Raw genomic sequence first — 13,244 nt, forward strand, 5'->3', positions numbered from 1 at the left:
AAAAAGAGATGACCTTCAAAACGTATAGGACTAGTAGCTAATTAACTCAGAGAATGGTAGTTAAGTTTAAGAATTGAGCCTTAAGGTCCAATTTAAGATCAACTTCTGAATGGACCCGTTGGTTGGACTATCAATGACAAGTCTTATTTGTCATGAGCGACGACTTGGATTTTATTGAATTTGATGTTGACGACTTAAATTGCGTGACGTATTAAACTTTAAAAAAATCTAACTAAAGTTAAATCAAGAGTCAAAATCAACTGATTTAACAAAGCATTTCATATAAGAAAAAAAATATACAAATTTGAAATACACTCAATTCGAAATATGAATAATTTACTAAATTAGTTGTATTCTTTCAAGGTAATTGCGTTTAGAATTCGTCAACAAAGCAAACCACCATGTACAATTTTTTAACGACCCTGAAAAGCTAGCTGAATTTGCTTTGAATCGTTCTTGTAGATATTCTAATATACCGAGGCATTTTCTCATCAGAATATTAAAGCTACTCCGATCCGTTGCTTAAATGCGGTTTATCTCTTTTTCACTATTCAATGATTGAGCTTCAAGTGCTGTCTTTGGCTAACCTATGATGTTAATTAAGGGAGGGAGAGACCTATGATGTTAATTTTTTGTAAAATTAAAATTTGTTCCAAAAAAGTACCTAGATATATATATGATATGTATGCTTTTCTTATTAAAAAGTGGTAAAAAATTAGGGTAATCATCCAGACCATCAAATATGCTTTTGGATAGTTGGATCATGTATACTTATGGATCGCCTCCTTATAGAGCAAGTAATAGTCCTTTTACCCAAAAAACCAATAATAGTAATGATAATAATAACAACAACAACAATAATAATAGGATTAATCTTTCTTACAACACTGTGTGACAGTGTATACACTGTAAGTGTGTTATGATAAATATATAAAATTTAAATTTAAAATTTAACTTTTACACATATGTGATAGATTCAATAATGATAGTATAGTATATACACTGTCAGTCAGTCGGTGCATATAAAATTTACTCAATAATAACAACAATCATAATAAAAGAGAGAAAGAGAAGCGAAAGTGTATTCCCTAAAAGGGAGGCCTGGGCACTGGGAATGGCTTGCGCACCAAATAGTTCTCCACTTAAACTTGAAATCTTGCATGTTTTAATTCACGCACAAGATCTGTTCTTGATTTGATCAAGTCATGCGACGTAAAATATTGAACACGCTTTATTTTGGAACAACTGGCTAACAGTCAAGCAGCATGCATAACGTACGAACCCCAATTAAAACTCAATCCTCTCTAATGGGGAAAATAAGGGAAACGCGATGCAACGCTTTTGGACTCGCTTGCAACCGAGATGGATAGATATAGATTTAACTCTCTTATTTTGCAACTTTCTTGACGAATAATTGTTATTAAATCTGGATTTAATAGAGAAAATTTGCACTAATTAAGGCAACATGCTTCTTTCCTCACTTGGTGATTCAACTAATTAATCACCAACCCTAAGTCCCTAACCAGTCCTTCCCATGTGATATTGGTTGGCAACTCGCATGGGTGTATGGCGGTGGAAGTTGGAAGACGATCGGAGAAGCCGAGTTCGAAGTCAACTCTTTAACGTTCATCACCGCGCTTCGTCGTCAGGGAATTGCCTTGCGAATCACGTCATCCCGCTCCAGTCAACCCTGAACTTTAAACCTCCCGTAACTGTAAAGAATTTCCTCGAAACCCATAACCGGGCGGCCGGTCGCCGGATTTTGTCCCATTTGTCCATGCATTTTAATGCCCTTCCTACCCCTTTCCTCACCCTGTCTCTCTCTTCTTGACAAATTGATTTCTTCTACGTTGCAGTCTTGCCGTCGCTTTATAGCACGCCCACCACAAATCACAAATGCTGGTTCATGAAGCTCCGACGAAAATAACGAAGGAAACAAAACAACATGTTACTCTCGCTCGAATGAATAGAATCATTTTCTAGCCAGTGGATAAGATAAATCCAATCTCAGGAGTAAGCTTAAAAAAAAAAAAAAAAAAAAGAAAAAGAAGGTGTAAAATGAGCTTGACAATGAAATTGCTTTTCCCTGTGGGGGTGAAGTAGACATGCATATATCTAAGTGAAAATACCAATAGATCACGGCACCCATATGCCTCGTGAGTCACATTTCTTTGATTATTTGCAATTGAAACAACGAACTAGTGGAAATAAACATAAAATCTATTTGAAGGATTCTTTAGGGAGACGTATCGTATGAGGGTAAAAAAAAAAAAAGATAAATTGTAGTATTATGTATACATGACAAAAAAAAAGTTTTCTATTTAAAAAATTGACGACAAAAAAAATGTCTAATATCTGATACTTTCTAAATGTTATCCATTTTTCTCTCGATTTTTTTTAAAATTAATTTTCCTATTCACATAAACTTATGCTTTCTAGACATTGTCCCTTTTTCTTCACACTTTATAGATAAATTTTGTTGACGCTGTCCCTTTTTCTTCTCACTTTTTAGGTAAATTTTGGAACACAAAATTCGATCAAAATAGTCATTGCATCACAAATAGTATGCTTTTTAGGTAAACTTGGGATGTCCTTTGATTTTACTAAATAGTTTTTAGGCAAAATTTTTTCTATTAAAACGAATGAGTTTACTATTCTAATATGCATACATAAATGAAGCTAATAATGCATCCTTCTATTTGCTTTTTTTTTTTTTTGATATTTAACGAGGTTAGGAGAAAATACAAAATATCTTTTTTGACTCAAAAAATAAATAGTTTGTCATCTGTCAACTTGCCAAATTTTCTACACGAGCAAAGCTAGCTGTGAGTAATATTTAACGTCTACCGTACGTGATTTAATGCAGGCAAAACAGCGAAAGATTGACAGCGGATTATAAGCAGATGGCAAAGAAGCTGTAAATTGAATAAAACCCCGTAATATTTTCAAAAAACAAACAAAAAAAAAGGGAATAAACCCCGTAGATCCGTCCACATGCGTCTCCATATTCATTCACCTTATCCGTTGAAGTCGCAGGATTTTGCTTGGGTATTACGAAAAGCCTCCGAGGAAAAGCCCAGAAATGTCATTTCACGTTCCCTCCTCTTTTCATTTTATATGAAGTAGCTGTCCCTCGCTGCGCTTCTTCTTCTTCATCCGCCTGGGGTTGCAGGCTTGCACTTCATTCTCCTCGAATATTCTTTTCTTCACCTCACCCATCTGGATCATATTGTTAAAGTTCCAAATATATCCCCTCCTTCAAACCTATATATAACTCTCCAATCGAAAATTCAATTCGATTGAATCCTCTATAATCCTTCAAAAAAAAAAAATAACAAAAGAAAATCCTCTATACTTTGTTTTTTCTTTTTCTTTTTTTGGTTTGCCTTTTAATGCAGTTTCACTGCCTTCTCCTATTAGTCATAGAATTTTGATAGTCCGAATAAGGTTCGGAATTCGAGGTAAATCTTCAATCGGAGTAACACCTAATGATCGTTAAATTCAGGAAACTTGAATTGAATTTACAGAATTTTGTGAAGTTCAATTCGCGTTATTTTTCGTTTCCTGATTTTTTAGCGGTTGAAAGAAAAATGGTGAAATTGTTATGACGGTGCGGACGATGATGGACTGTAAAGTTTGTGCGGCATCAGGAGATTTTTTGTGGCGGGTGAGACCGGGGATTGCAGGAGGCGGAGGTGGCGCAAGTATGGGACAGATGGACGGAGGGTTTAGTCCGTCGGATGGCGAACATGACCTGGCGATGATGGTCAGTGAATTCTTGGAGTATGGGAGTAGCGGGGGAGCTGACTCCAGGTGTAGCAGCGATAGCGAGTCTGGATTGTGCGATATCGCTGACCTCGCGGACAAAATTTCTGTAAGTCTTATTCATCTAAGGATTAGTTTTGATCATTTTTTTTCTTTTGTTTTAAAAGTTAACTGTTTATTTTCTGGAATGTCTTTTTTTTTTGCAAGTTCTTTGTTTTTATGAGTTTTCCTTTGGTGATTGATTGAGGAGGAAAACTCTTGAAAGAATTGTGCTCTTGTTTTCCCGGTCATTTGAAGGGCTTAGAAGGATTCATTCATGCCTTGTTGCCTAGATTATAAGCTTCGAAATTTGGTTATAGGATTTCTTTTTTGATTTTCTAGAACTTCACAAAACAAAACAAATAGGAGCTTTCCTTTTTTCTTTTTTTTTTAACTGATTTTTTCCCTTAATTTTTCATTGAATGAATTGTACCCTGAAAATCTTATATGTGCAGGTGTTGCTTCTTTAAGACTTTGTGTTGCCTAGGTTGCGATACAGTAGTAATTCTTGTTATATTCTTTCCAGAGATGACCTGGGTAAGGAAGGGATTGGCTGGTTCCAAGACTTGGGCATATTCTTTAACTAGTCAGGAGCGTGTCTTTTGCTTTCTCTGTAGATACGTGGACTTCTTATTTCACAGGTTTTTTGTATATTACGAGATCCTTTTGAGTATATATCCAACAATAATGTTTTTGCATGGCGTTATAGCGAAACCTTGTGGCTAGTTGAATCATCTATGCAGTAACTTGTCTACCTCACTAAACATTTCAGCGTCATGAAGTGAATGCCTACTTTCCTTTTAGGCCTGTTTTGGAGTTATGTTTACCATTTTCAAGTGCAAATTAACAACTCCAAATTACTACTTGCTTGTAAAATTACAGTTGATAGAAGACTTAGAAACTCCTGCTTTCCTCTTTCTCCTTAAATTCGCATGAAGTCGTAGGAATTACACCTTTCCTTTTGTGTCTCAAGCTAACTTATTTCCTCTCTTCTTATTCCCCCACCCCACTCTTTTTTTTGAATAATGAAAAAATAGCTCCTAATCCGAATAAATCTGTAGTAATTATACAATAGAAGACTGGTCGTCATGAGTCATTGCTTATATCTTCCTTTTTTTGTTTTTCATATCATATAGTATCACAAGCTGGCAATGGATCAATTTGAGATAGACACGCTTTCGGTGGTTAATTCACTTCTGTTATCTATAAGCGAGAAGGACCTTCTGCACGTCAAGTCTGGTTTATGTAATGCCAGCTGCATCAGATTTTCCTTGGTGAAGCTTCTGAGGCTTTCTGGTTATGATGCTGGTGTTTGTGCAGCCAAGTGGCCTGGCAGTTCCAAGGTTCCTGGAGGTATAATCTTGTTCTAATTTCCAACATGCATTTATATAGTTGACATCCAAGATTTGAAATTTCAAAATGTGTTGGAGGGTTTTCTAAGGCATCTGTAACATACAACATACATCTTGCCTTCTGCACTGATTCTTGCTAAGCTGGTTGCATTGTCCATTTCTCTTACTGCCTTCTAATTGACAGTGAATGAAACTCTCCTGTGGTTTGCTGCCAATGCCTACGAACCTTTTCATGAAGAATTTATTTGGTAATAAAGCTGGTTCGATAACACGTGTTTTTCCATTCTGGTATTCAGGGGATCATGAGTACATCGACGTGGTTAACTACACGAATGCTGGAAGCTCAAGCTCTGAACGTCTGATAATTGATATTGATTTCCGTAGTCACTTTGAGATTGCTAGAGCTGTGGAGTCCTATGATAGAATGTTGAATTCACTTCCTGTAGTTTTTGTGGGCTCTTTGACAAAGCTGAAACAGTTCCTTCAGGTTATGGTTGAAGCTGCTAGATCTTCTCTGAAGCAGAATTCAATGCCTTTCCCCCCTTGGAGATCTCTTCCTTATTTGCAAGCTAAGTGGCAGTCTCCCTATCAAAGAAAGTTTAGTCCTGAGGAACCCAATGCTTATGGAGGGTCTTCTATGGAGCATAAACAGTGTGGTGGACATTTGAGGAGACTGCAGTCTGAGCTTGAAATTGAGCGACTGTTGAAGCCTGTGAAGAGCAATAATTGGAAGCCAAAGCCTGACAATAGGTGGAGGCGCTCCTCGTATATGACTCTTTGACAAATAAATTCTGGAGGCAGCTAGGGAGTGTAAGTTCTTGCCTGTTTGCAGACCTGACTTGGTATGTGAAAGAGGTGCTATGGCTTTCCTCGTTTTGAGAACCAATTTTGAGGAGATTCTCTGGGTAGAGTTAGAAGAAGCATTCTGCAAAAAAGAGCAGAGGATATGATATAGTGGTATTTAGATGAATTTACACACAGTATTAGAATGGGAACATTTTATCCTACTCCCATCTAATAATGGCGCCCTATACATTTTATCTCATTCTTTGTGCTCCAGAAGAAAGCAAGAGCGTCAGGTTCTGGATGTGGTGCAGGTTCTCTCCATCATCAACTGCATTTGCATCCTGCGAGCTGAAAATGCTCGCTGGTGGAGCAAGTTTTCTGTTTTGTTGGTTGTCTTTTTAGGGTCTTTTTGCCTCCTTGGAAGGCAAATTTTGCTCTCTTCTCTTCTGCGGGTTTCCACTTCAATTGTTAATTTGAGCTGCTTGTATTGGTCATGTTAAGCTTTCTCCGGTGGTCAAATGATTTTTTTGACCGTATCCATGCTACTTGCTTTCTGTTGCTGCAAATTGCAATCAATCAGTCCCTTTCATTTTATTTTATTTTATTTTATTTTACTACATTAAGGGACTGGAATATGTGTTACAGATTGTAGTGATGGGAAATGACTTCGGATATGGCAATTCCCTCACTTGGGGGAACCCTTTATGGGGCATTTCCTAATATGTATGGTTACCACTGGGCAAGTTTCGAGCATTTGATTAAAAGCGTTTTACAATTTACAAAAAATAGCTACACTAATGTCTAAGGCGAGCCCAACTAGGTTTTTACACAGAGGATAAACCAGGACTGACATTTGACCTTCGACTATGTGCATCATATGTTACAGAGAAGGGAAATTGAAAGGAAAAATTGACATTTCACCACCAACTACATGGATAATGACCAGTTAATGGGCAACCAATTCTGCGGATATATTAAGACCCTGTAAATCTCTTTATCATCTTACACAGTTGGATGCTTTATGGATCAATGCCTATCTAGAAAAGAAAAACAATTTTTTTTTTTGTTTCTGAAAAAATAGGAAGGAATTTACTAAATCCAGATGCAATAGAGGGCTGCAGGTAAGATGTAGGTTTTGCCTTAAATGGAGAGTTAAATTTGACGAATTAAGATGTGGAACGTTTTGTTTTGTTTTGTTTTTTATTTTCTAGCCTGTTGGACATGTATGTGGACCTGAAATTGTCACACCAGGCACGCAATGGTCTGTTAAGCCCTTCGGCGTCGGACAGCGCACAGGATGGGCCAAAAGCTGCTAGTCCAACACTCAAAAATGGAGGCCGAAGTGGACTCTGAAAAGTCTCAAGACCAAACACGAGGAAAGTCTAGATTTATCGTACATCATTTAACAGCCCATGACTTGTATACCACCGTAATGCTCATCTAGAATTTTAGATTACGATATGGCTTCTCCAACCAATTCAATATTGCCAAGTTTGATCAAGATTTTTTTATTTCTATCCAAAATCGAGCAATTCACTCTTCCTACGCAGCATCATAAGATTCCCATCGTTTTCTTCGCGTCGCCTTCTTGCTGTCCACCTGGACGGCATTTTCTTTGTTTACTTTTAGATGAGTCAAGAGAACAATAATAATAATAATATCCTAACCTATTGAGTATTGCGGAAAACGCGCAGAATATTTGATGATTGATGAGCTACTATGCCTCATCTCATCACATACTATTACTTTTCCTTTCAAACCCGTGGTCTCACTTCGTCACCCAAGCTTAAAGGTCAGCCTCACGAACGTTCCAACTGAACGGACAAAACAACTGGTCTTGTCTGAAACAGATCAAAAGTGCTGGTATAAAACGCCGTAGCCAAATCCAACATGCACCATCCCTCCTGATTAAAGTAACACATAGGAACTAGGGAGGTAGAAGTTAGACCTGGAACCCATCTCTCCTTCCTGTATATCTATCTCTGTTCCCTATTTACATGTATAATAACAATAACAGAAATATGGAGATGTCCAAGAGGACACAATCTTCGGCCATGGCCATCTTTCTTGTGTTTGCTCTTTTTATCCAACATTTCTCAGCAGTGCAATCGATAGGGGTTAACTATGGTACCGTTGCAGACAACCTTCCGCCACCGGCTCAAGTTGTTCAATTCATCAAAGACAAGACCTTCATAGACCGCGTGAAGATATTCGATGTCAACCCCGATATCATCCGGGCCTTCGCCAACACCGGAATCTTGCTCACCGTCACGGTCCCCAACGGAGAGATCCCCAACCTCACCAACATCAGATACGCTCGCAGATGGGTGAATGAGCACATCAAGCCATTCTACCCGCAAACCAAAATCAACTACATCGCTGTAGGAAATGAGGTCCTCCACTGGGGACCCCAGAATCTGATCGACAACCTCGTTGCTGCCATGAGAACCCTTCACCAGGCTCTCGTCAAGAATGGCATCACAGATGTAAAGGTGACGACACCACATTCTCTAGGCATTCTCGAATCTGCTAAGCCGCCCAGCCTGGCTAAATTCAGGCCTGGTTGGGATGTAGGTGTTTTGGCACCCATGTTGCAATTTTTACGCGAAACCAAGTCTCCTTTTATGGTCAATCCGTACCCGTATTTTGGTTTCGACCCCAAGGAGATTGACTTCGATCTCTTCAGACCAAACAGAGGATATTACGACAGGTTTTCCAAGAGGAGTTACACGAACCAGTTTGATTTGCTGTTGGATGCGGTTTTTATGTCAATGAAGAGACTGGGATATGCGGATGTGGACATTGTGGCAGCCGAGACGGGTTGGCCATCTCAAGGGGAAACATTTGAGCCACAATGCACTCCTGCTAATGCTGCTGCGTATAACGGAGGATTGGTGAAGAAGTACAACTCTGGGAGCGGGACTCCATTGATGCCGCACAGGAAGATTGAGACGTACATCTTTGCCTTGTTCAATGAGAATCAGAAACCGGGTTCGTTGGCTGAGAGAAGCTGGGGATTGTTCAGGCCTGATTTTACTCCTGTTTATGACGTTGGAATTATGCGGGGGGGACAGGTATGAAATTCGGACTCTTATAACTATTATTGCCTTAATTATGAATGAAGTACTTTTGCCGTCTCTTGAATTTGATGTCTTTTCATAGATGCCCTTTTTACTAGTACTCCGTCCACGCCTTACCATAATGCAATTAGAAGATGAATTGAAAATCACCCAATATCTGCATTTAATTTATATTCTCCCAGTCAAGAGCTAAGACAACAATAATGGTTGCATTGCATGAGCATGCATTAATTCTGCTATAATCAATCCTTCAAATACCAGTCCTTTCACTGAAGATTGCCCATTGAGAATGAATTCTGGTAAAGTTCCTCCCTTTACTTTAAACACAGCATTTGTCTGTTTTGTTATTGGAATCTTCAAAAATTAGGCCGACATTTGAACACGGAACACGAAGCATCGTTTGTCTGTTTTGCCTTTAGGCTTTAGGAGGAGTAGGGACACCGCATTTGAACTTTTATCCCGTTTCAACCTCATATGTTTGACAAAATTACGGGATAGCGAAATGTGAAAAATAGAGGAGTGTGGGGCTCTGGCGAAGGCTACATCTGTTCCGCGTTGGACTGCTCCGATTTCCGCGTTGAACCTTGGGACGATAAATGATTCTTCTGACGAAGATTCATTGGTGAAATTTCAAATCCATAAATGACTAAATAAATAAATAACTGCATCATCCAATTAATTAAACTTTGCATGTTGTAGTGGTACTAATGCGAAGCAGAAGACAACTTATTAGGCTGGAAAATTTACTAACTGAAAAAAAAAATGTTTGAATTAGCAGAAGAAATTTGATTCTTCTACTTTGTGGAATGTTAGAGTCGGAATGGTTCTAATCCTCGATGCCCTCTCTAAAATGAGTCAGACAGGAATCTTGTGCTATAATATTGCCTTTAACCCTTTCCACCTTTACACTTTTGCTTTTTTTTTTTCTTTTTTTTTTCTTGGATGGACCAGTCGGCTAAATCTTGTCCCATTTTCTTTTGACCTTCAGAAACAGCAATCAGAAATCACCCGAGTACTCTACAGTCTCCCCATTCAAAGAAAACACTAGTATAGTAGTGCATCATCTTTTTTTCATTCTGCTGTAGTTATTTGCTTAGTTGAAAAGAAGACGTAGGAGTATTACGGTGACCATAAAATTAAGCTCGGCGGTGTGATGATGAATTTAATTTTGCAGTCGTCACAGCCAGTTCCGGTGCCAGGAGCACCGGCATTGCAGGGCAAGGAATGGTGCGTGCCAAAGGCAGGGGCCACAGACGCCGCACTGCAGAGCAACATAGATTACGTTTGCAGCCAGGGCTTAGATTGCAGCCCGATTCAAGCCGAGGGCGCCTGCTTCAATCCCAACAATGTGAGGTCTCATGCAGCTTTTGTGATGAACTCATGGTACCAATCCAAGGGCAAAGCTGACTATAACTGTGATTTCTCTCAAACCGGTTTCCTCACCTCTACCAACCCTAGTAAGTCCCTCTATTTTTATTGCTGCAACACAATTTTCCATCTCAATATATACTTCCCTCTGATCAGCAGTTTACCATTCGTGGATGGTACTTAGAATGCTTCGTCTCTGGTTTTTGAATTTTCAGGTTATGGCACATGCCAATACACCAGCTAGGATATCAGTAATTTGCAACAGGAAGGAGCTGCTGCATGGATTTATACCAAAATGGCATCTAATTTATTGGGTTCTCCATTGTTTATTCATCTGATCTCTTAGTCAATCACTTAATTAACCTCAATATTTATGTCCGTTCTGTTAAGTATTGTATTGGACGATTCTCTGCGATATAGAGTTGTGTGCCGGCTGCGTGCATGCCGAAAATTGTACCATATCATAACTTACTTGTATTTTATATGTGTCAGAATCCGGGAGCTGTTTTTTTCTTTTGTTTGCTTTTCAAATGTCGTTAACTTATAGATTTTGGTCTTCAATTTTGTGTAACGAATAACTAAGTGGGCGTTAAGAACTAAAGGTGGCCCCCGACAGAAGATAAGGTGCTTAGGATTCTCTCTTTTTCTTAAAGCAAATTCTTCATTTTGAAGTTGGCATCCAATGCTTCTTTGATTATCTGTATGCATGAGTGCATGCATGCATGTGGATGTAATATATGGAACAATTAATGGAGTCTAAAGTTCATCCTGCCTCAAAAAATATATATTAGCAGAGAATCAAGCTCTCAAAGAATATATACCCAAAACAACCAAAAAAAGCAAAAAAGGAAGAAGAAAACTTGGGATCTATAATTACTCACTGAACCGCTACTGTTGCAAAGTACCTCAAAAAAAGAGAGGATGTTGGGGGGGGGGGGGGGGGGGGAAGGTGGGGGGATGTGAAAGCTACACCTGCAAAATTTCAGTGGTGAAGAAAATAACTCCAAACAACACCAATCCTATTCACGCCTTAACCTTGACGTCCAGTGCAAAAATATCTTTGACGACTTGGGCTTTGTCAGCCTGCAATTGTGGATCCCCATTATTGTCAATCTTCAATTCTGCAAAGAGGAGCTGTAGAAGCTTAGTTCTGTTTGCCACGAGAATCCCAACAATCTCTGGGGTCTTGTTTTCATTGGCAGCAAACAACTTGAAAACTCGAAGCGCATCAACTTGAATGTTCTTGCTGGAGTCCCTGAGAAGATTCATAAAAATCCTCAAATTGTCCCTCGAACTAACATATTGCAGCATGACATCTGAATTTGAGCGATGCATCAGCATCTCTCCCAGCAACTTCACGGCTTCCCTTCTGGTAAGGTAATTCGGAGATTGAAGCAACTTAGAGTTGTATTCCACAAAAAACCAATCATAATTTTTGGACAGGAACTCGGCCACAGTTGATTTATGCCTCGTTAACAATTGCTTAAAAGTTTCCGTAGCGTCAGCAGCAACTTCAAAACGTGCAACTTGTACATAATCGAAAAATTTCTTCATCATTAGCTTCGATTCCAAGACATGCCTTGCAAGATCTTGATGGCGTATGCAATCCCTTAGCATAGAACCATAATGCAAAGCCGTGATCTCCATACCATTATTCTCATAACCACCAACCAAAACATCGATTAAGTTGAGATTTTGTTCCAAATAATCACAAGCAATAAACCTCGAACGGACCTTTTGCCTAAGAAAATTTGAAACCAGTAGCGTAGCATCCTTGCGGGTCTCCAGTTTCAACTTTGGAAGACAAATAATTAGAAGGCGCAAGGTATCTTCCCTGAAGAACTCCTCGGTCAATTGCGCACAAGCTGATGCTACGGGTTGAGTATCACTATCTCCATAAAGAATGAACTTCAAATCTTCCAATAGCTTGCCGATGGTATTTATCATATTTACTTGGCGTTTGTTTTGGCTTTGGCTTTGGAAAGTGTTTGGCGCAGAATTGACATGGCTGAGGAGATCACGAGTCTGTCGAACTAGGTCAGCAGGGGTAGCCTTAGGTTTCGACTTAAAGAACAAAACACCCTTCATAATCTTTTTCAGGCTTTTTCTCGTCCAACTCCTAATGTAAAAGATAACTCATACGTACCCTGAATATGAGAATCTCCTTGGCAGTTGGCACTACCGCAAGGGCAGAGGACGCTCAACGCGGCGGCGCTGCTGCTTTCTCCAACTGGCCAATTGCAATGTCCTACTCCTGCTTATTTACCCTTCTAACTACTCGTATTTGTAGTTTGCAATTGTGAAAATTTTAGAATACGATTCCAATTCAATTTCTGTTGTCGTAAAGAACTAAAGCAAGTTCAAGAAAAACATTCTTGGAAACGGAGACGTAACTGGTAATTAGTATTGCCAAGTTAAATACTATATACATAGGGGAGGATTGTTATGGTTTTTCCGATTAGGTTTCTGATCTTGATAAGTAAGGATAAGAAGGAAGTGAGGAGGGGTGAGAGGGTTAAAAAAAAAAAAAGATAAATACATACAGGATTTGGATTGAATTCTAAATTAAATCCAACTGCCAAAGTCAAATTTACACTACGAATCAACAGGTAGATGAAGATAAGTATAAAACATGCATCATTATACGTTACGTTCTCTAAAAGGAAAAACACAAGATCTTATAGTATTTTGGATTGAACCAATGTAGCAATTAAGCAGGAAGAACGAGGGCCTATTACTTCTGCAGCAGGAAGGGAAGCATCAAAGCCATATAAACCCGCTAACTAAACTGCATTAATTTTACAAGCCCCATATACGAAGGAAGAGTTTGGAAACAGGAATTGGACAACTACTC

At 38.9% G+C, this 13,244-nt stretch overlaps 3 protein-coding genes across 3 annotated transcripts; 2 read left to right on the forward strand and 1 right to left on the reverse strand.

Moving 5' to 3' along the window:
- Positions 1-3,154: 3,154 nt before the first annotated feature.
- On the forward strand, positions 3,155-6,536 carry LOC113730494 (uncharacterized). Its single transcript, XM_027255205.2, has 3 exons — positions 3,155-3,874; positions 4,941-5,157; positions 5,453-6,536. Exons 1-3 carry the CDS (start codon positions 3,605-3,607, stop codon positions 5,935-5,937), a joined length of 972 nt encoding a protein of 323 aa, XP_027111006.1. The 5' UTR covers positions 3,155-3,604; the 3' UTR covers positions 5,938-6,536.
- A 1,086-nt stretch (positions 6,537-7,622) lies between these two features.
- Positions 7,623-10,906, forward strand: LOC113730495 (glucan endo-1,3-beta-glucosidase-like). Its single transcript, XM_027255207.2, has 3 exons — positions 7,623-9,016; positions 10,197-10,479; positions 10,606-10,906. Exons 1-3 carry the CDS (start codon positions 7,940-7,942, stop codon positions 10,632-10,634), a joined length of 1,389 nt encoding a protein of 462 aa, XP_027111008.1. The 5' UTR covers positions 7,623-7,939; the 3' UTR covers positions 10,635-10,906.
- A 434-nt stretch (positions 10,907-11,340) lies between these two features.
- Positions 11,341-12,960, reverse strand: LOC113729552 (putative MO25-like protein At5g47540). The gene has a single exon (XM_027253834.2). The coding sequence runs from the start codon at positions 12,476-12,478 to the stop codon at positions 11,414-11,416; it is 1,065 nt and encodes a 354-aa protein (XP_027109635.1). The 5' UTR covers positions 12,479-12,960; the 3' UTR covers positions 11,341-11,413.
- Between the last annotated feature and the right edge of the window lie 284 nt (positions 12,961-13,244).

This window comes from Coffea arabica, chromosome 2c (genome assembly GCF_036785885.1).
Source record: "Coffea arabica cultivar ET-39 chromosome 2c, Coffea Arabica ET-39 HiFi, whole genome shotgun sequence".
Classification (NCBI taxonomy): domain Eukaryota; kingdom Viridiplantae; phylum Streptophyta; class Magnoliopsida; order Gentianales; family Rubiaceae; genus Coffea; species Coffea arabica.